The sequence below is a fragment of the Salmo salar genome, chromosome 20 (genome assembly GCF_965601325.2).
Source record: "Salmo salar chromosome 20, fSalSal1, whole genome shotgun sequence".
NCBI classification, from domain to species: Eukaryota; Metazoa; Chordata; class Actinopteri; order Salmoniformes; family Salmonidae; genus Salmo; species Salmo salar.
The window spans coordinates 47521551-47541298 of NC_138310.1; the positions used below are offsets into that span (position 1 = coordinate 47521551).

At 44.0% G+C, this 19748-nt stretch overlaps 2 protein-coding genes across 8 annotated transcripts; both read left to right on the plus strand.

The window, feature by feature from the left end:
- The first annotated feature begins 290 nt into the window (after positions 1-290).
- Positions 291-8638, plus strand: LOC106612490 (FBJ murine osteosarcoma viral oncogene homolog B). 3 transcript variants are annotated; one of them, XM_045703510.2, is made up of 6 exons: positions 291-545; positions 766-944; positions 2753-3133; positions 3327-3434; positions 3825-4268; positions 6858-8638. In XM_045703510.2, the coding sequence occupies exons 1-6, from the start codon at positions 482-484 to the stop codon at positions 6909-6911; spliced, it is 1230 nt and encodes a 409-aa protein (XP_045559466.1). In that variant the 5' UTR covers positions 291-481; the 3' UTR covers positions 6912-8638. The 3 variants fall into 3 exon arrangements, with proteins under 3 accessions (XP_045559466.1, XP_045559464.1, XP_045559465.1); XM_045703508.2 differs by having other exon boundaries at positions 3825-8638; XM_045703509.2 differs by having other exon boundaries at positions 2753-3103; positions 3825-8638.
- A 2748-nt stretch (positions 8639-11386) lies between these two features.
- c20h19orf47 (chromosome 20 C19orf47 homolog) lies at positions 11387-19336 on the plus strand. Of its 5 annotated transcripts, XM_045703512.1 has the most exons (10): positions 11387-11462; positions 12656-12743; positions 14425-14539; positions 14795-14876; positions 16526-16651; positions 16848-16994; positions 17266-17339; positions 17442-17876; positions 18091-18160; positions 18785-19336. In XM_045703512.1, the coding sequence occupies exons 1-9, from the start codon at positions 11444-11446 to the stop codon at positions 18127-18129; spliced, it is 1125 nt and encodes a 374-aa protein (XP_045559468.1). In that variant the 5' UTR covers positions 11387-11443; the 3' UTR covers positions 18130-18160; positions 18785-19336. The 5 variants fall into 5 exon arrangements, 4 of the variants coding, with proteins under 4 accessions (XP_045559468.1, XP_082822592.1, XP_045559467.1 ...); XR_006760951.1 differs by having other exon boundaries at positions 17442-18160; XM_082966466.1 differs by having other exon boundaries at positions 18091-19336.
- The last annotated feature ends 412 nt before the right edge of the window (positions 19337-19748 follow it).

The window sequence follows — 19748 nt, forward strand, 5'->3', positions numbered from 1 at the left end:
ACATCATTTGGCTAAGTGCACACTAAAACATGTTGCTTCATTAAATTTACTATCCGAAATTGTTTATTGGTTAGAAATATTTCGTGGCTGTGTTAGTAACATTTTCTATTCTCGTCTGCTGTACCATTTCTGTGGGAGAGGGAATCCCTAGCTAAACGTCATTACCAAGGATACCAAACAAAAACACAACCCCATAAATGGGCACGTACGTCAGCGGAACTCCGAGGCGGGACTTCGTGTCCTTTACAATGCTTCGCTCGTACTCCATGGATTCATTCATAAGACAAGACTCGCTTCTGTGGGCTGAGACTCTATATCGCTGATCAGTTTACCCATAGTGGACTTTTACATGGATCTATAATTGCACATTGGAAAAACGGACAAAGGACATATTTTAGCGGACTCTGAATTGGACCAATGAGTTTTTAAAATCCGGAACGTAAGGACAGTTTCCTTAGCGGGGAACTCGATTGCCTTCTTCATGCAACTTTTTTGGAAAGAGACCAAGAGCATCTTACCGGAGCACAATAAGGAACACAATAACGGTAAAATACTTTCTTAACGTGAATGTTAGATAATGCAGCAACACGGTTCTTATTACGTTATTTCCGATAGACATGTAGGCCACACGTAAAGCAAGGTTTCTAGTTATGCATGTTTACTGTTGACCATATCCTAGATACATGAGATTGCATTTCAATGACAGCAAACTGACAGCTGTCTATCCTCTCTCCCCTTGCCCATGTGTGTGCGCTCGAACTGCAGGTGACATCACACTCATTCCGGGAACTGTAGGTTTCTCACTCGGCTCCTCCGGGGTAATGTTCCAAGGGTTCCCCGGTGACTTTGATACCATCTCCCGTGGAAGTTCGTCCCCGTCTATTGAGTCTCAGTACCTTTCCTCCGTGGACTCCTTCGGGAGCCCGCCAGCCAGTGCCTCACAGGTACGTACAATAAGTCAAATGTCTTTACTTTGAGCAATTATTCGAGAAAGGGAGTTTATGTGTCCTTTCCCCACACTTTCCGAAAGTTTATTATTATAATATTGAGGCAACAGTTCATTTGACAGATGTTTATATAATAATGCATGAAGTCTGATTTATGTTGTTTATGATGATGTGGCCGTGGGCTGTATTCCAGGAATATGGGTTAAGTTTAGAATTATTTCATATGATGCTCTACAGTTCAGTAGCATTTGCAAACGCTGGTGCAGTTATACCTTGTCGCATTAGAGTTCTACCATGCAGAGTTTGGATTTATCAACCTGAGTATCATCATTATTATAAGCTTGTTATTACATAGGTTCTATGATAGGGAAAGGCAAGAACATTTCCCTTTCACGTCGGATCAACAATGCTAAACATATGCTGCTAAAGTCCTGGAAAATTACAGGCACTTGAATTTTATTGTAGTAAAGGCTTGCCGGCCGGCATGATCTCTGACTCAGGCTTTGCCAATGCTACTAGCAACGTGTACTGTCTTTGGTGGTTAGTTTACAACGCCCCGCGCAACGGATGATAACGTTTTGGCAGTGGCGGTTGTAGACCATTTCAACTGAGGGGGGGGGGGGGGGGGGGGGGCAGTTGTACTGTTAGAGGGGCCAGTTACATTAGACGTTATTGTTGTCATGTCGTTTTCTTCACTGCATTGCAGGCATTAGCAGGCAAAATACCATGTTCCGCGTTGCCACTGTCTAATAACGGATGTAACAAAAAAAACGATAGCAAAAATGAGTTATGTAAAAATTATTTCATACTCCACATTTAGGGGGGCCACAAGGGGGTCCAAAATTGTTCTCACAGGGGCACTGCCCCCCCCAGAACCGCTAGTGCGTTTTGGCACTCTCCTACGTATGCACAAAAATACTCCGCCTCTGCTCGCTTCTTCCCAGTTCAGGGCTCGCTGTGACGTAAATGCGTTCTATTTTGGAGTGTTACGTTGCGTTGCTAAGGTAACGCCGGGGGTGTGACGGGGGAGGAGGAAGGAGGAGGGGGGACTTTTTTGAACGAGTTGATTGGTTTAGGCGGTCTCCTCAAAGCTGCATGCCCCCTCGCCTTACACGCTTTGATATGAATATTAATGTTTTCCGAGTTTACTATGGCATCACTGCTCGTCTCAGTTCTAATTAAAGCAGAGAGAGCCAAGGATAGATTTGGGCACCTAAATCTATTCTTGCAGTGATCTATTTATAACGTTGTTCTGCAGGAATTTTGGGAGACTCCAACTCTCACTGGCATTCAATCATTCCATAAGAGTGACATTTCCTGATATGCTTTATTACTTATTGTAAGCTTGTATGAGCCTTCATGATGTTATTATAAGGGTTATACATGTGTTACATTTTAACACATTTAAATTGATTGTTGTTATTAAGTTAGGATCATAATAAGACATTATAAGGGGGACATACAATGCATTTATAACAGTATCATAATGCATTATACCAGTCAGCTTCTTATCCACATGGTAAATGTTTGCAATGGTGGCATTTTATTCAACGTTTGTTTATAGATGACTTGTAATTAGAATGGGTGCGTCAAACTGTACCCTGAAAGTTTGTGTCTTATGGACATCAAGGCTATGCAATCTTCTGCTGTGATATCTACCCTCTTATGTTCAAGGAAATCAACATCTAAGTAGTTCACAAAGCAATGTTTAAAGAGTAAGTCACTTGTTGTCATTGCATTGTATAGCAGCATCACATTTCTCTGTCTGTGTTCATGCCTAACCCCTTGATCTCTGTGTATTCCAGGATTGTGTGTCTGCTGGAGGCGGGGAAGGGGTAGGCAGTGGTTCTGGGGGCAGCAGTGGAGGAGTAGACATGCCTGGCTCCTTTGTGCCCACAGTCACAGCCATCACCAGCAGCCAGGACCTGCAGTGGATGGTGCAGCCAACTCTCATCTCGTCCCAGGCCTCTGGCCAGAGTGGGACGGGAACCTCTACTATGACCCAGTCTGTCTCCCTGGTAGACCCTTATGATCTGCCAGGACCCAGTTATTCCTCTGGCTCAGGCTTTACTCCCGCAGGCTCTGATACCCCGGGGCCAGCCCCGGGCCCCATCCGCCAGTCTAGGACCCGTAGTCGCCGTGTACGAGACGAGTCTGTGAGTGACGATGGAGATGTTGGTGTGTTTGTAAGTGTGTGTATGCCCTGTGTGTCAATCTTTATATGTCAAATGGATAGACAGCAAGAGTTAACACATTCACCACATTTTGTTAATGATACTGTGTTTGATGAGACATCTATATATCTGTTATTCTAAGCTAGCGAGATAGAGGCAAAGACAGAGTTTGGGTTTGTTTTAATCTCTCATTCTTTTCCTCCAGTTGACTCCAGAGGAGCAGGAGAAGAGGCGTGTTCGACGCGAGAGGAACAAGATGGCTGCGGCCAAATGCCGAAACCGCCGGCGCGAACTCACTGACAGACTGCAAGGGGTGAGCTTGGCTGGGGTTCTTACTGTCAAAATGACTGATTGGTAATAATTATATACAGAGTGTTACGCTGCATTACTAGGCTTATGGTAATGACTGTGTATGTGAGTAATAGGAACACAATGTTATTTAAGTGGCTGGTTATTAACAGAAGTTGAAGTGAGCAAAGATGATTATTGTGCTTGTTACAGTCTATTGTGCCTACAGTTGTTATAGTCTAATTTACCAGTCCTAGCATAGGCTATGCTATCTATTTCAAGGAGGAAACATGTAGGCCTATCTATATCTAGAAAGGTAGCCATGCATCCACCTCCATAGACATAGAATTCAAACAGCTGTAAAGTCTAACCCTCTTCTCCCTCTATCTCTCGCCTTTCCTCCCTCCCTCCACAGGAGACCGACATCCTGGAGGAGGAGAAGTCTGAGCTGGAGGCTGAGATCTCTGAGCTGCAGAAGGAGAAGGAGCGCCTGGAGTTTGTCCTGGTGGCTCACCAGCCCAGCTGCAAGATCCCCTACCAGGAGCAGCAGGCCTCAGGCTCCACACAGCTCCAGCATCAGCCCCCACTGCCCCAACAGGCTCCCGTCTCCATCGTGGGCTTGACTGTGGAGGACACTTTCTACCGGCCTCCTGCCTACACCTCACAGCCTTCTACTTCGCAGCATCAACAGCAGCAGGTTCAGCAGCAGCAACAACAGCAGCAGGTTCAGCAGCAGCAGGTTCAGCAGCAGGTTCAGCAGCAGCAACAACAGCAGCAGGTTCAGCAGCAGCAGGTTCAGCAGCAGGTTCAGCAGCAGGTTCAGCAACAGGTTCAACCGCAGCCGGAGATGATGCAGGAGGTAGCGTTTTCTAGTTCTTTCTATGGCTCAAGCGAGCCTGCGCCGGGTGGGCCGTGCCTGGTGGCCGACGGTGGGGGTGGTGGTCACCATGATGGCGCGGCCGCTGGCAGCTACAACCCTTCATACACATCTTCATTTGTGTTCAGCTACCCAGAGGGAGCCTGCGGGGTCAGCGCTAACCAGAGAAACAGCAGCAGCGAGCAGTCCTCTGATTCCCTGAACTCGCCCTCGCTGCTCGCGCTCTGACTGACCGACAGACACACACACCACACACACACACGCCCCTATGTCAATCACTTATACACGGCAAAAAACAGTTGCTCACGGTAGACGACAACATGGATAAACATACATTATATAATGAGCCATACAAACTCACACACATTCAGACCAAGTAAACATGAAATCAAGCAAAGTTTGACCACATAGCATTTAGTGCACACCGTTGTCCTTATGAGGAAACTAAATATACTGCTCAAAAAAATAAAGGGAACACTTAAACAACACAATGTAACTCCAAGTCAATCACACTTCTGTGAAATCAAACTGTCCACTTAGGAAGCAACACTGATTGACAATAAATTTCACATGCTGTTGTGCAAATGGAATAAACAACAGGTGGAAATTATAGGCAATTAGCAAGACACCCCCAATAAAGGAGTGGTTCTGCAGGTGGTAACCACAGACCACTTCTCAGTTCCTATGCTTCCTGGCTGATGTTTTGGTCACTTTTGAATGCTGGCGGTGCTTTCACTCTAGTGGTAGCATGAGACGGAGTCTACAACCCACACAAGTGGCTCAGGTAGTGCAGCTCATCCAGGATGGCACATCAATGCGAGCTGGGGCAAGAAGGTTTGCTGTGTCTGTCAGCGTAGTGTCCAGAGCATGGAGGCGCTACCAGGAGACAGGCCAGTACATCAGGAGACATGGAGGAGGCCGTAGGAGGGCAACAACCCAGCAGCAGGACCGCTACCTCTGCCTTTCTGCAAGGAGGAGCAGGAGAAGCACTGCCAGAGCCCTGCAAAATGACCTCCAGCAGGCCACAAATGTGCATGTGTCTGCTCAAACGGTCAGAAACAGACTCCATGAGGGTGGTATGAGGGCCCGATGTCCACAGGTGGGGGTTGTGCTTACAGCCCAACACCGTGAAGGACGTTTGGCATTTGCCAGGGAACACCAAGATTGGCAAATTCGCCACTGGCGCCCTGTGCTCTTCACAGATGAAAGCAGGTTCACACTGAGCACATGTGACAGACGTGACAGAGTCTGGAGACGCCGTGGAGAACGTTCTGCTGCCTGCAACATCCTCCAGCATGACCGGTTTGGCGGTGGGTCAGTCATGGTGTGGGGTGGCATTTCTTTGCCCTCCATGTGCTCGCCAGAGGTAGCCTGACTGCCATTAGGTACCGAGATGAGATCCTCAGACCCCTTGTGAGACCATATGCTGGTGCGGTTGGCCCTGGGTTCCTCCTAATGCAAGACAATGCTAGACCTCATGTGGCTGGAGTGTGTCAGCAGTTCCTGCAAGAGGAAGGCATTGATGCTATGGACTGGCCCGCCCGTTACCCAGACCTGAATCCAATTGAGCACATCTGGGACATCATGTCTCGCTCCATCCACCAACGCCACGTTGCACCACAGACTGTCCAGGAGTTGGCGGATGCTTTAGTCCAGGTCTGGGAGGAGATCCCTCAGGAGACCATCCGCCACCTCATCAGGAGCATGCCCAGGCGTTGTAGGGAGGTCATACAGGCACATGGAGGCCACACACACTACTGAGCCTCATTCTGACTTGTTTTAAGAACATTACATCAAAGTTGGATCAGCCTGTAGTGTGGTTTTCCACTTTAATTTTGAGTGTGACTCCAAATCCAGAACTCCATGGGTTGATAAATTGGATTTCCATTGATTATTTTTGTGTGATTTTGTTGTCAGCACATTCAACTATGTAAAGAAAAAAGTATTTAATAAGATTATTTCATTCATTCAGATCTAGGATGCGTTATTTTAGTGTTCCCTTTATTTTTTTGAGCAGTGTATTACTAATCAAGTATTTAAAGTGAATTCAAATTGAGTCTAAAACTCTGGGCTCTGAGTTGTCAGTCGATCTGTGAAATATTCTCTGACATCATACCCGGCTTAATTCACAATGAATCTTTCAACGTCTTGTGACGTGCACGTACAGTGCATACAGTAAATAGTAACAGGCTCACCTGCGACCCCACAAGCACACTTATCCTCCCCTTTGTTCCCTCTGTCGGTCATCCCTCTCTCACTGCTCCTGCTCTCATCTTCTTCATCCCTCTCTTCATGCTGAATGTATTTGTGCAAGCAGAAATAGGGAAGAAAGACTTAGGTTTGGGTCTTCTTTTGTGAGGCCAGACTGCTGAGCTCTTGCTCTCCCCTCCCGCCTTCCTCATCCTCTCGGTTCCTCTTGCTTCTTCGTCATTAGTTGTGACTTGGAAAGGGGAGGGCGTCACAGCCTCCAGCTATTTGGCTCTTTCTCTTTTTATCCTGCCGTCTACTCTTCGTCCATCTCTCCATCTTTGTTTCTCTCCTCTGTCTCTCTCTCTCTCTGTCTCTTTGAAGTCTTCGAACCCTGAGAGCACGCCGAGCCCTTCCAGACCCTGGGACCTTGACTGAGCGCCGGCCCACCTCACACGTCCCCCTCGTCCCCCCACATGGACACGGACGCACCCCCCACTGAGGAGCCCTGGAGTGTTTCGCTCAAAGTAGACCTTTTAAAAAAAAAAAAAAGGAAAAAAACACACATTGAAAAGACACAAAATAGGATGGACACAAATGCAAAAGGGTTGTCACTCTTTTCATTCTTCTCCTGAGCCATTGTTGGATGTTGAAACGATGGAGATGAAATGAGACTTGTGTTGTGCTGGTGAGATGAGGACGGCAGGAGAGTGAGAGAAGAGGCTTTAGCCGAGGTAGAGGTCTAGAGGGAGAGCTGAAACTTTGGCAGAGACAGAGGATGAGCCCCCTGTACTCTTAAGCCTAAATTGAATTTTAAAAAGCCAAAAAAAATCCAGCTCTTGCCAACTGTGTGGATGGGTTACCTCTTACCGGCATAGTACCACCGCCATACTGCAAAGTCTCTTCACCCTGGGTCCACACAAATACTCATACCGTCGCGTTCAAGCATCTGAATTGTCCTCCATTCGTTACTGATACTATTGTGTACAATGTTCTTCCCCCCTCCTTTATCACCAAGTATTTTCTGTTGTTGTTTTTAAGTCTTACCTTTGACAGAGAAAATGTTATGATGAGAAGAAAAAAAAACATTGAGAGGTATGTCCTTTTGGTAAAGAGCATTTGTCAGACATGAGTCTATTTGGTATCAGAAGTGAACCATTAATGTTTTTAAAAATATACTTTTAAAGGAATATTCAACCAACCTCTGAACATTGGGATGAGTGGCCTCTGTTCCTCTCCTAGTGGGAGGTGCATTTATCATGAGTGTATCCCACTCTGAGCCACTTGGCCCCGCTTATTTATTTCTTGATTGAGGTTGACACGATGTTAGAGCACAATACAGAGCCGGACACACAGAGGAGACAAGAGGAGGGGGTGTTTATGAGTATGTGTTCTTCATTTGCCTGTGAATTTGTTCCTTTTATTTTCAAGTGACATTTGTTACGTTTTATGTATTTTTTGTTTTTGCTTTGTCCTCCGCTCTTACCTGTGTTGTCGCTGCCGGACGTTTTTGTTCTTTCAGGGGAGGTTTTCCCCTTAATGTTACTATTATTATTGTATTGTGTTATTATTTGATTTTTTATATTAGGTTTGGCAACTTCAGAGGCATGTGCACTATATATTTTTTAATATTTGTCAAAAGTATACTTAAAAGCATATGCATATTCCTTCAGATGATGTGTATATTTAAGTGTACGTACAATGATTGTAAAGTATGAATGTTTGAAAATATAAAAATGGGATATTTTTGTCAATGAGGAAACAGAGGGTGTTGTTGAGGCCGGTTTTAAAATGGATATTTTTCTAAAAGAACAAAGAATTCTAATAAACTACCATACTTAACCATTCCCTCAATATGACGCACATTATCACTGCCTGTGCTCATATGTTTTATATATAAAGCACATTATTTAGGATAACTATATCTAACACGTGATACGGCATGTACTGCAGCTCGTCAGTATGATGAGATTATTGAGGTGGTGCTATTGCCTTTGCTTTTACATTTGCCTGTTTGTTTTTCTCTGTGAGGTCAGTCCCAATGCCTACACCGCCAAAGCTTAATGTCACCACTTTAGTCCCCTTCGGACCCAAAATGAGGAAGCTAATATGAATTGAATGTCAAAATACATATTAAAGTATTAATGATGCAAATAATTTTTAAATGAATGTTTTTGTTGAGAAGTCTGTTAGAGTCTAGTGTGCATTCTTGTTCAATAAAGTAGTTATAATGTGATTCAATCAACAGACATTTTTGGAGAGCTTTTTGAGAGTTGCTCTCTTTAAAATATTCACCTCATAGTAGTTATTGTTGAAATATCAATGGAGGTGTGATAGAGAAAAAAAAGTGTTTGGCTTATCATTAGATGGGCTAAAGTCTTAGTTGTGAATTTAAAAGAGGGCCCCTCCAAAATAACTTACGTGCCAGGCTTCAACTGGTAAGACAAGGGACAGGCCTTATATGCCCTTTTCGAATGACGAACGTCATTGCCTTTTTAATTTCCTTCCATGAACCTACCATGGCATTGTTGATGATGTGTGAAAGGGGTTTATACTGATAGATGGCACATGTACGGAACGGTTTTGTGGCGCTACCTGTAGTATATCAGATGACCTTATCATAGTACATCCTGTTCTGGCAGGTTCACTTACAACAAGTCTTATCAGTGATGAGGTCCATGGGCCCTGTTCCATCAAAAGCGCTCACAGAATCTCCAGAGTTGGACAAAAATAACAATACCATGGTTCTTCCACTGAACGAGAGCATGTTTGAATATTCATGCCGATGATATTCTTCTTATTTCACACCCTAAACAGCGTCGCATTGATTTCTTGAATCCCAACCATGCATTCTCTCAGAGAATGTTATGTCATTTTTCTCTTACCCTGGAAACCTGGTTAGGAAGAAGAATACGCACTTGTGTCAGCACTAGACAGATCAGGAAATGAGGTCCAGTTCACATAAATCTCGTTTTCTAATCTGTACCATCTAAGGTGTCCTTTATATAGACCACACACACACAGAGAGAGAGTCTGTCCGCACTGCTGATGCTTGCTCACTGTCAACCCCCCTTCTCTTCTACCCTTCTCTCATCTCCGGAAATGGCATTTTCTGCAGTGTCCAGGCTGGTGGCCAATACTGCCTTCACACCACCTCCCTCGTGTGATTTGTTTATTCACGCCATCACTGGAGGCCTACAGACAAAGACAGAGAGAGACAGAGAGAGACAGAGAGACCGAAAGGTAAAGACAGAGAAATAGAGAGAGGAAGATTGAGGGAGAGAACTGAGAGGATAAGTCATTTTGGAAGTTCCTTTTCTAACAATCAAAGTTGAGATGGGCCATGGACACATGTAGAAATGATGAAATAAACTCAGTAACTTTGTTGTATCAGTGAACTTGCCTTCATACAAATACCTGATATAAGACTGACTGGAACAGACAAGAGGTCTTTTACCATTTTTGTAAATGACAAATGATTTATTTTCCCTTGAGTTGCAAACTTACGATGTTATGTATTGAAATTGAAACTTTGAGATGCAGCAGTCATATCGTCTGAGATAGACGTGTAGCAAATCATCTGTAAAACTTCATCTCTTTCTGCTACGCTATGTGTCCAGTGTGATCATGTATTGCTGTGATTTTCAACCCGTTATAAACTGTACTGCGATCTTTCATTCACATAGCCCTGTATCTATGTTTGGGCGAAGAGGTCTTGACCTAATTGAGTGGAGGTTGAGGGATGGACCTTGATTATAAATATATGAATCTTAAAGAAATATTTCAAAACACTCAATTTCTTAGCATTTTCCTTTGATGCCTTATTTCTGTTATTTCCTTCCGTAGAACCTTCATCTTTTTCTCGAATGCCTCCTCTAGAAAAAGAAAAAAATCTGACTGTATATGTAAACATATGTTTGTCTTTTTCTGTGACGCAACGGTTGCATTGTTGTGATCAGCAGTGACCAATGAAAATGGACTCAGAAATTTGACTGGAATTTTTTCTCGAGACATTGAGACTATTTGTAACAGCTGAGGCCCAAAACTAAATGGGTGTTATTGGAGGATATTGAGAGGGTGCTGCATCAGTGGTACAAACACTTTTACTCAAGTGATCGATCTAATGATGGTGCTTTGATAACTACACACTTGTCCTTGTTCAATGCATAAAATAAGTATCATAATTGATGAAATGTAATGCTCAATAACCTTCTCTTGCATCTGTTTCTGAATGAATCAATTTAACCTCTGATTATATTATACAGTACTGTCTATCTTTTTCAAATGGACCAGATGTTATGACAGCACACCTGTCATATTTCTTTCTCTCGCTCTCTCTTTCTCTCTCTCTCTCTTTCTCTCTCTCTCTGTGTCCACCCCATTCTAACTCCTTTCCTCCATTCTCTCTTATTTTACTTGACGGAGGGTGTGAAAGCTGAGTGAGCTATCCCCTCCGTAACTGTTTATATTTACCGTCCAAATCTTTATTGTCGAGAAAATGGCATTCAATAAACAGCAACATATTATCAAGGTGATTTGTTGTGTTTGTGTGTGTGTGTGTGTGTGTGTGTGTGTGTGTGTGTGTGTGGCCCAGTGGAGGCTGGTGGGAGGAGCTATAGGAGGATGGGCTAATTGTAGAGGCTGGAATGGAATAGATGGAACGGAATCAAACGTGGTCTCCACATGTTTGATCTGTTTGATACTGTTCCATTTATTCCATTCCAGCCATTACAATGAGCCCGTCCTCCTAAAGTTCCTCCCACCAGCCTCCACTGGTGTGGCCCCATTCCTCTCCTCTGTCATAAAATGTAATGTCACTGAAATGTCTCCAAAAAATGAACGACAATTTATGGCAGTAGATTGAAGGCTTACACTGTACTCTGGTGGTGAAAATATGCCACTTCAGAAACGCAACGGAAATTACGTCACGAACGGAGCTGTCTCCTGGATGCAGCTGTTCTTCTGTGAACATGGCGTCCGTAACAACAGGTGAGTGATATAAAAGGGCCCAGATAACTTGGAAGATCGCTTAAAAAGACTCCAAAAATATTTAATTGTTATCAATTATTCTTAGAATACTGATTAAGGATGTTTATTTTTCGGAATGTAAAGATACTGTTTTCTGTATGTCGGTCTCAAGTGCCGACTAGAATGTAGTAGCTAACGTTAGCCGTTTAGCTAGCTATTCAAAATTGCTCATGCATCATTCTTATTTGTGGTTCCATTTTTTACCACAAACAAAAGTGGGACTGATTACTAGTTTATCATTGGCGCCACTGAGTTGACTGATAGTTAGATTGACTACAACTTCGTACCTTACATTTTCATTCACATTAACTACTGTTAAATTGGCTAGCTAGCAAGTCAACTAGTAGCTAGTCAGCTAGTCCACAGCTACACATGTAACAGTTAGCGTTCTAACATTAGCGTGATGGAGGGGTAGATCGCTAGTCTAACAACTACGGTTACCGAAAGGTCGCTTTGTTTCGTGCAGGCCGTCGTGAAATTAAACCTAGACAGAACGGTTGGTTAACTAGTTCAGTTAGCAAGTTATTTTATATGTTCGCGACGAGTAGCCAACACACTGCAACCAAGGCCCTTTAGCTAATGTTGGGACTGACTTTAGCTGCCTGTTGTCTCCCTCTAGTTAGCTAACCAGAGACCACTCAGTTTGATTAAAAAACTATTTTGTTGTGCCTGAAACTGTAAAATGAAGTCCTTTACACCTCACTGATCCGCTTTGACGGCAAAATTATCGTTCTGGTGGAAACACTGGCAATATCAAATGAGTCTATGAACCCCAGTGGAATTTCGCTGTCACCACAAGGCGATCCATCATGGTTTTATAAATAACACCTCGCTGGCTGGTCGAGCATGTGTTGTCTGACTTCAGCATGCTGTCCCGTCCCCAGGGTTTGCACTTGGCATCTTCCATTGGAGCTCACTGTATATGGATATAGCCTAATCAGATGGCTTTGAATTTTAACTTCGAAGGTCAATAAGTTATGGCTTTTAGTATTGCCATTGAAAAATAAGTTTGTCAAAATACGTTTTAAGATCATCACTTTTGTACAAGTATCTTTTAAGACCTATATTAAACACTAAAGCAATTAAAGTCAAGGTGTTTGTTTTTTTATCAGCTACTTGAGCTGTTTTTAATGCTCCTCCCTCTGTCTTTTCAGCCACCTCGGAGTGGATCCAGTTCTTTAAAGATGCTGGGATACCTGCTGGTCTGGCTGTCAACTATGCCGTGTCTTTTGTGGACAACAGGTAATTAAGGCTGTCCTCACTCCCTGGCCTGGAACAGTTCACCACAAAATGAAAGATTGTCAGACATTTTTATTTGATTATTGGTCCCGTGTGGCTCATTTGATAGAGCATGGGACTTGCAACGCCAGGGTTGTGGGTTTGATTCCCATGTGGAACCAGAACGAAGAAATATGAAAATCAGGGATGCAAAATGTGACCTACATGAATCATGTAGATTCTGATGAGAAAAGTTGGGGTGTGTTATGGGTGTAAGATGGCACAGTGATGCCACCTGTTGGTAAATGTTAATTACTGCAACTCCAGTGTTTTTACCGGTGTGCTTGAGATACCCGGATGTGTTGTAATGTACTGACCAAGACTGGTCACTCGCATCAACGCCTCTGTCTCGTCATTTAACATTCAAACAGGGTGGGCTTTGGATCACTACTGGCTGTAAGCGAACGAGTGATGCGCGTTTGGAGCAATACTGGCTGTATCCAAGGCTCAGCCAATCGTTCACATAACAGAGTGCAGCACACGACTGAAGAGACAACCAATTTGCTAGTTACAGAATCAGCGCACACTCTGGAAAGACAGCAGTTCTGCAAAGCACTCAGCACTCTGCAAAGGCAGTTCGCCAGTTACAGCAGCGCGTCCCAGAACGATAACAAAGAGGTAGGTGAGAAGCCTGACCACGGAGACGGGGGTGAGAAGTACAGGTCGACCGATTATGATTTTTCAACGCCGGTACCGATTATTGGAGGACCCCAAAAAAAAGCCGATACCGATTTAATCGGCCGTTTTTAAAAAAATTGTTTTTTTATTATTATTATTATAATTTTTTTGTAATAATGACAATTACGACAATACTGAATGAACACTTATTTTAACTTAATATAATACATCAATAAAATCAATTTAACCTCAAATAAATAATGAAACATGTTCAATTTGGTTTAAATAATGCAAAAACAAAGTGTTGGAGAAGAAAGTAAAAGTGCAATATGTGCCATGTAAGAAAGCTAACGTTTAAGTTCCTTGCTCAGAACATGAGAACATATGAAAGCTGGTGGTTCCTTTTAACATGAGTCTTCAATATTCCCAGGTAAGAAGTTTTAGGTTGTAGTTATTATAGGAATTATAGGACTATTTCTCTCTATACGATTTGTATTTCATATATTTCATATATTCCATATCTCTCTCCTGGCTCCTACCTGGGCTCGAACCAGGAACACATCGACAACAGCCACCCTCGAAGCAGCGTTACCCATGCAGAGCAAGGGTAACAACTACTCCAAGTCTCAGAGCGAGTGACGTTTGAAACGCTATTAGCGCGCACCCGCTAACTAGCTAGCCATTTCACATGGGTTACACCATTGTTTAATTAGTTCAAACCTATATTTACCCCCTAGCAGAGATTTGTTTGGTTGCATGTTTCAGTGCAAAAAGAAAGTGTCACCTTTTTGGGTACTCACCAGTTTGCATCCCTGGAAAATGTATGCACTCACTTCTGTAAGTCACTCTGGATAAGAGCGTCTACTAAATGACTCAAATGCAAATATAGAATGTAAAACATTTGGTATCAAGTCATGAATAATTTCCATTAATTAAGAATACATTCTCAGCCATTCTTCTATTAGTAGGAATGAAATATCTATTTTCTCTCGCAATTCCACCCCCTTCTCTCTCACTCTCTCTGCAGGGTCCAGAAGAACATGCTGATGGACCTCAGTAAGGACATCATGATGGACCTTGGCATCACTGTCATCGGTGACATTATTTCCATCCTCAAACACGCCAAACAGGTCTACCGACAGGTAAGGAGAAGGCTTGTGTAGAGCATGATCGACCAGTCTAGAGAAATGATGGGCGGAAAGATACAACCACTTCCCGTTGCATCATTCATTTAAAGAGCTTTTCGGGCACATGTTGGGAGCACTTCCTCCAATGCAGCACTACAAGTCATGCGAGAGACATATGGTGCTTTGCCAGAAGACTTGCTGTTTTTAATGCTGTTCTGACAGCAGTTACTCCAATGCGGCCTCTCACCCACCTCCCCTTCCCCTCTCCAGGACATGTGCAAAATGGCCACACAGGCCATAACCTCAGGACAGTCCAGCGTTCAGACCGAACTACGAAGAACTGCCAACACCCGTGAGTATTTTGATTCAAAACAATGAACCGTTATGAATTTCATACCAGTGATTTGCTTTTTAGGTATCGCCTTTCTCAACATGCTTAAAACTTCTTAGGGATCAAATCCCGTTAACGGGATCGATTTGACAACAGCCAGTGAAAGTGCAGGGCGCTAAATTCAAACAACAGAAATCTCATAATTAAAAATTCCTCAAACATACAAGTATTATACACCATTTTAAAGATAAACTTCTTGTTAATCCAACCACAGTGTCCGATTTCAAAAAAGCTTTACGGTGAAAGCATACCATGCGATTATGTTAGGTCAGCGCCTAGTCACAAAAAAACATACAGCCATTTTCCAGCCAAAGAGAGGAGTCACAAAAAGCAGAAATAGAGATAAAATGAATCACTAACCTTTGATCTTCATCAGATGGCACTCATAGGACTTCATGTTACACAATACATGTATGTTTTGTTCGATAAAGTTCATATTTATATCCACAAATCTCAGTTTACATTGGCGCATTATGTTCAGTAATGTTTTGCCTCCAAAACATCTGGTGATTTTGCAGAGAGCCACATGAATTTACAGAAATACTCATCATAAACGTTGATGAAAGATACAAGTGTTATACATAGAATTAAAGATATACTTCTCCTTAATGCAACCGCTGTGTCAGATTTCAAAAAAGCTTTACAGCGAATGCACAACATGCGATAATCTGAGTACAGCGCTCAGCCACCAAAACAAGCCATACAGATACCCGCCATGTTGTGGAGTCAACAAGTCAGAAATAGCGTTATAAATATTCACTTTGATGATCTTCATCAGAATGCAGTCCCAGGAATCCCAGTTCCACAATAAATGTTGTTTTGTTCGATAAAGTCCATATTTATGTCCAAATACCTCCTTTTTGTTTGCTTGTTTAGTTCACTAATCCAAATGCACAAGGCGCGGGCACTAAGTCCAGATGAAAAGTCAAAGTTCCATTACAGTTTGTAGAAACATGTCAAACGATGTATAGAATCAATCTTTAGGATGTTTTTATCATAAATCTTCAATAATATTCCAACCGGACAATTCCTTTGTCATTAGAAAGGAAAGGGAACAGTGCTCGTGCTCACGGCCGTGCGCGATCAACAACTCATGGCTTTCAGCCAGACCACTGGTTGAAACAGCTCTTATTCGCTCCCCTTTTACAATAGAAGCCTGAAACAACGTTCTAAAGACTGTTGACATCTAGTGGAAGCCTTAGGAAGTGCAATCTGACCAAATTTACACTGTATTTTGGATAGGCAATCACTTGAAAAAACTACAAACCTCAGATTTCCCACTTCCTGGTTCGATTTTTCTCAGGTTTTCGCCTGCCATATGAGTTCTGTTATACTCACAGACATCATTCAAACAGTTTTAGAAACGTCAGAGTGTTTTCTATCCAAATCTACTAATAATATGCATATCTTAGAGTAGCAGGCAGTTTACTCTGGGCACGCTTTTCATCCGAAGTGAAAATACTGCCCCCGAGCCCAAAGAGGTTAACAGTGTAGGACGATGTCACCCCTTCCATCGCCAATGAGTAGCGTTACCCTCTTGGGTAATGCACGGGAGCCATTCTGTAGCAGAATCCTCACCATATGTTTCTAATCCTCCTGTTTCTCTGCAGCCGCCACACGTATGATTGCCAACGCCTTGAGCCGCGACTCACCGCCAAACACACCAGCCCATCACCCTGACAACCGGGCAATCTCTGTGACAGTGTCCAACAAACAGGCCAAGAGTGGCAAAGCAGGTAGCTACCCCCCTGTTCCACCCTCTGTGTGGACTGGCCTTCTCTCACTCTATCTGCCATAGCAGGAGGCAAAATCTCCCTAGCATAGATGTCACACTGACTCTCTCTGTCTCCATCCCACAATATCTCATTATTTTTCTTCTCTTCCTCTTTCCACCTCCTCTCTCTCTCTCCATCCTCTCTCTCTTTTTCCCAGTGCTGTGCCGGCCTGCTGACGAGGGGAACGGTCTGCCGGTGAAGCGTCGGCGCGTAACTGCAGAGATGGAAGGCAAGTACATCATCAACATGCCCAAAGGCACCACGGCACGCACCGCCCGAATCCTGGCCCAGCAGGCCAAGAAAGGTAGGGCCTCACCTTCTGGCCACGGCGAACCAAGGAAACTAATCATTCAACGCCCTTTAATGCTCATCCCACTAATATTATGGACTGACGCATCTAAAGGAAATTGGTCTTGGAATGTCTTTATCTCTTACCCTGATAAAGATGACCCCTATCCCTCACTAGAACCCCCCCCACACACACACACCATCACACTCTTTCTGTGTGTCTCTTTCAATTCTCTGTTTGACAGTATATTTATCTTTTTAACTCTGTTTCTCTTACCTATAAAAAGGGAATAAGCGGATGTCTGTGTTTGAGCGACTGGGAGCCGAGTCCAAGGCAGATACCACCACGGGCAGCAGCAAGGTGAGCCCTCTCTTTTGACACGCTACATGTGTGTCTGTGTGAGTGACGTTGAGTGTTAGTCAGGGCATGGCCTCTCTGCTCTCATGGCCCATCTCTCTCCAGGCCACGGGTGTGTTCAGTCGTCTGGGCCGAGCAGACGGAGCGGAGGAGGAGCAGGGAACTGCAGGAAGGGTTGACGTAGACGGAGTGGAAGAGGAGGAGGAGGAGGAAGAGGATGATAGTGATAGAGAGGGTTCGGTCCTACAGTACGCTGGCGTCCTCAAGCGACTCCCACCCTCCCAGAAGAAAGAGCCTGTGGCCCCCAAGCTGGCCCCCACCACCCTCCGCCGCCTGGGAGGGAAATTCAAACTCCCCCCCACTGATTCTCCCTCCTCCTCCTCCTCTTCCTCCCCCGATGGCCTCCCCCCTGCCAAGCTCAGTGTGCTTCAGAGACTGGGCAAGACCCCTGCCTCCCCACCGCCTGCCGACACCCAGGACAGCCGGGTGACCAGCACCAGAAATAAGGCCCGGCCAGGCCTGGCCCTGGCCAGCCCCAAGGTCAGCAGCAGCACCAGGGCTGGAGGAGGGGAGAGTTTTGGGGCTCAGATGGACATAGGGTCAGTCAATGTCTTTAAGAGACTAGGCAGCAGGAGAACCTAACACATATCAGGTCATGTCTAGACTTAAACAGTACCTTTTTATTATTTGGTATTATTCCCCCTACGTGTTGGAGTCATGAAAAGCATTGTGTTATTATATCCAACCTTTATAGAGGTTTGAGACGACCACTGCAATCGGCCTGGGTGAATGAACATTTTGGATGTTGCATCGGGTTTTGAAAGGTAAGTTTAGTTTCTATAGGCATAAATTGACCCATCCGAGCTAACTACATTTTTAGGTTAGACACATACAGACGAAAGAGTGCCATGCATGGGGCGGTACTCAAACTCTGCATTTTCTCCACGCTGCTGTTCCTCTCCCTCTGCCAAACAAGGAGATTAAACCTTCTGTACCCATCTCCAGCTTTTAGTGGTGTTGTTTTATACTATTGTTATGGCATGGCACCAACACAGTGGCCTCTTGACCTCATATCCCTCCAGTTGGGGATGCCATCCGTAACCCCCCCCCCCCCCCCCCCCCCCCCAGAAGGCTAGTTATTGTGACATGTTGATAACATCACATAAAGAGCTAACCAGGGTACCAACAGAGACCTGTTTGTGCTAACATTCCACTCCTTGTCATGCTATGTTGGTTATATGACACAGAGTACAAGGGTTGGAATGTTAGCACAAAACAGGTCTGTATTTTAGGCTTTACGGAGTGAAGCTGGCTAAGTGATAAAATGGATTGTTGGAATGCACGATGTAACGTTATTCACCATATCACGTAAGCACTCACTGTGACTACCTGGTACAGGAGAAGTACAGTCCACTGCTAAGACTTTAATGCTGTAACTCTGGCCCTAGACTGGACAACAGCAACTGGCAAACAGCACATCAATGAACCTCTCAACCCACAAGCAAGAGCATCTCATCACCTCATTTTATATGAACTGTATTTGTAGAAATGTGTAAATGCATATTGCTTGATGATGCCTACCTTTTGAAGGCTCCACCACCACATTGAACCTCTGGTTGTGTACCTGCTTGAAAGCCAAGAGATTCTGAGTTGTCTGTTCACGGAAAAGGAAGTTACCCACCCTTGACCTGGAAGTAGATTTTATTGTGAGGTTTTTCCCGGGGCTTATTCAGTACGTAGAAATGTAACGTATAGAGCTCACATGACGCTTTAGTTGACTAACAAGAGAAGCATGTTAGTTCTGCACCATACCCTTTCTATCTAAATGTGTAATGTGCTTTCCTCTATAAGCCCCTGGTTTGTCATAATTCAGCATGGTATAGGAACTGATATGTAATGTCCCCTTGATGTTGATACAATACTTAGCAGGTGTTCACCCAACTCAATGTCATTTTGAGACTGTGTCTTTTATTTATTTTTTATTAAACTTCACACCGGAACTTTGCTACACTGTATATATATTTTGAAAATCATGACAAAAAAAAAACCAACATCCAAGGTTTTATCGTTTGTAAGATGTAATGGCACAAGGCACCCTGCCTTCAGAAAGTGATCTTGAAGATAAACAAGAAAATGGCGGGAATAGTCTCGCCTGATTTATTTTCCTTCCATCTTTGAGCTAGCTACTGCAGCCGTCCCGTCCCCCAGGATTTCAGTCCTACGGGGTGCTCTTGTACTTTGGACCTTGCTCTTTTAATGAGATACCCTATCATTGAAACTGCAGGTGTGAGACCAGAGTCAATATTTTGCTTCTCGGTGGAATAGACATTGAGCTGATCATTTATCGAGGAGTTCAATAATATGTCTGGGAGTGTTGTGTGTTAGGGGTTGAGTCAGTGAGCTCTCCATCTT

What these genes read in the sequence shown, in the direction of transcription:
- LOC106612490 (XM_045703508.2), top strand. Translation starts at nt 482, where the DNA reads ATGCAACTTTTTTGGAAAGAGACCAAGAGCATCTTACCGGAGCACAAT. An exon ending in CGCCAGCCAGTGCCTCACAG is followed by an intron (nt 945 to 2,752) that starts GTACGTACAATA and finishes TGTGTATTCCAG; the next exon opens with GATTGTGTGTCTGCTGGAGG. An exon ending in ATGGAGATGTTGGTGTGTTT is followed by an intron (nt 3,134 to 3,326) that starts GTAAGTGTGTGT and finishes CTTTTCCTCCAG; the next exon opens with TTGACTCCAGAGGAGCAGGA.
- c20h19orf47 (XM_045703511.2), top strand. An exon ending in GTGTCTTTTGTGGACAACAG is followed by an intron (nt 12,744 to 14,424) that starts GTAATTAAGGCT and finishes CTCTCTCTGCAG; the next exon opens with GGTCCAGAAGAACATGCTGA. An exon ending in GGCCCAGCAGGCCAAGAAAG is followed by an intron (nt 16,995 to 17,265) that starts GTAGGGCCTCAC and finishes ACCTATAAAAAG; the next exon opens with GGAATAAGCGGATGTCTGTG.